The sequence below is a fragment of the Wyeomyia smithii genome, chromosome 3, assembly GCF_029784165.1.
Source record: "Wyeomyia smithii strain HCP4-BCI-WySm-NY-G18 chromosome 3, ASM2978416v1, whole genome shotgun sequence".
Taxonomy (NCBI): Eukaryota; Metazoa; Arthropoda; class Insecta; order Diptera; family Culicidae; genus Wyeomyia; species Wyeomyia smithii.
Window position 1 is genome coordinate 188,452,435 of NC_073696.1, and position 1,651 is coordinate 188,454,085.

The 1,651-nt window shown below is 36.0% G+C and overlaps 1 protein-coding gene across 1 annotated transcript; it reads left to right on the forward strand.

The window, feature by feature from the left end:
* Positions 1-475: 475 nt before the first annotated feature.
* On the forward strand, positions 476-1,324 carry LOC129728928 (uncharacterized). The gene is made up of 4 exons (XM_055687405.1): positions 476-677; positions 736-845; positions 900-1,019; positions 1,079-1,324. The coding sequence occupies exons 1-4, from the start codon at positions 596-598 to the stop codon at positions 1,322-1,324; spliced, it is 558 nt and encodes a 185-aa protein (XP_055543380.1). The 5' UTR covers positions 476-595.
* Positions 1,325-1,651: the final 327 nt, after the last annotated feature.

Genomic DNA, 1,651 nt, shown 5'->3' on the forward strand with positions numbered 1-1,651 from the left:
AGCGATTAGCTTTTCGAAGCCCAAAAATTTTAGCGACGCTAACAGTTTCGCTAACCAGCTCAAAAATTAGCGAAATCGCTAAATCGCTAACTGAATTTTAGCGTTTTTCGTTGAAACCATAATTGCACGTGATTCACAGAATTTAAACTGATCGCAACACACATTCTGTACGAAAAGTAACACGCATGAGCTTGTTCACTTTGCACACTTGGAGCCTCGATTTGACGGTTCACTTGGAGTTTTCGACCTCACTCTTTGCGTATCTGTTCATAACACCGTCTGTACACTGATATGAATCGGCACGATTTATCCAAGAAATTCGACACATAGATTTCAAAATGGCGCTGCACACGGATTGGACCAAGTTATTTTATGAAAATAAATAGAAAATCACTATCAATTAAAGTGATGCTGCACATGCTCTAAAATTTTTGAAGCACTCATGAATTACGTAATATTTGCACATCTCTTTCAAGTGGAATACACTTGAATATGCCCTAAGGTTTCATTGTAGTGATTTTCATGTGCCAAACACATTCGAGTCATCTGTTTGGTTTTTGTAAGTCAAGTGGCAGCTGTATTGAACGAAGAAAAAATGGCGAGTAAACACAGCAGCGGGTCGCGTTCTATTGTAGATGTTGCTGGATTCCCGGATTATATACGAAAGTTTTTACAAAGTAAGTACATACCTAAATGTTTTTTTTTTATTATAATTGAATCAAATCGTTTTTTTAGATTCGGAAGTAAATGAAAGCGATCCAACGGCAATTTTACAACTTCTAATCAAATCTAACTTGGTGACGCTTGTTCAGCAAGAGGGCAACGAAACGATAATTTCGATAAAGGTATACCTAAAGTTTTAAAACAAAAATATTGCTAATAATATGTTTTGTTTACAGCCCGATGAGGATTTACCTCTGGTTTCGCGAGAAAATTTGGACAGGGACAATTCCACTTTGGATTCACCAGCCTGTGCGAGCCCGAGCTCAATTCTGCAGGATTGGGAATTTACGCAAGAGGTAAAATTTAATTTCAGAAATTCAAACATTGATTTAATTAATATTTTGTGATATTTTAGGAGTTGTTGGTACCTGATGCTCAGCCTGTTAGAGATAACGTTGTGTCAAGGCAAAATCGAAGCAATTCTACCGGAAATATATCTGTGATCTACGTGAGTAATATTTTTTTATATGTTCTATATGTGGAACATTTACTTCAAATCAAACTTTCAATCGAGTCAGATTCTATGGAGTTTGATTTTGATGACGTACTCAAGGATACCGTTGCGTTCGATCGAAAGCCGAAACTACTTCGCATTCATTAATGTAGGTGTACGTTTCTAGCCGATTGTCTATCATGCCTAATCCACTCAATCGTGCCACTGCAAATTGTGAACAACCACAGTAATAATGAATTAACTTGTGCAACTTCGTGCTTTCAGTGCAATATATTTATACATGTAACCTACGCTAAACTAGTCTATCATCAATTGTTACAATCTAGTTTGATTTGTCGTGAAATTTATATGCATAAGGTTCATAGATCCATTTTAGGTTATAGAATTATATTTAACAATTATAAGACCTATACTTGTACCACGCACTTTTCAAAAGGCCTAACTGCAAGATGCAAATATAACGAGTGAAAGTAA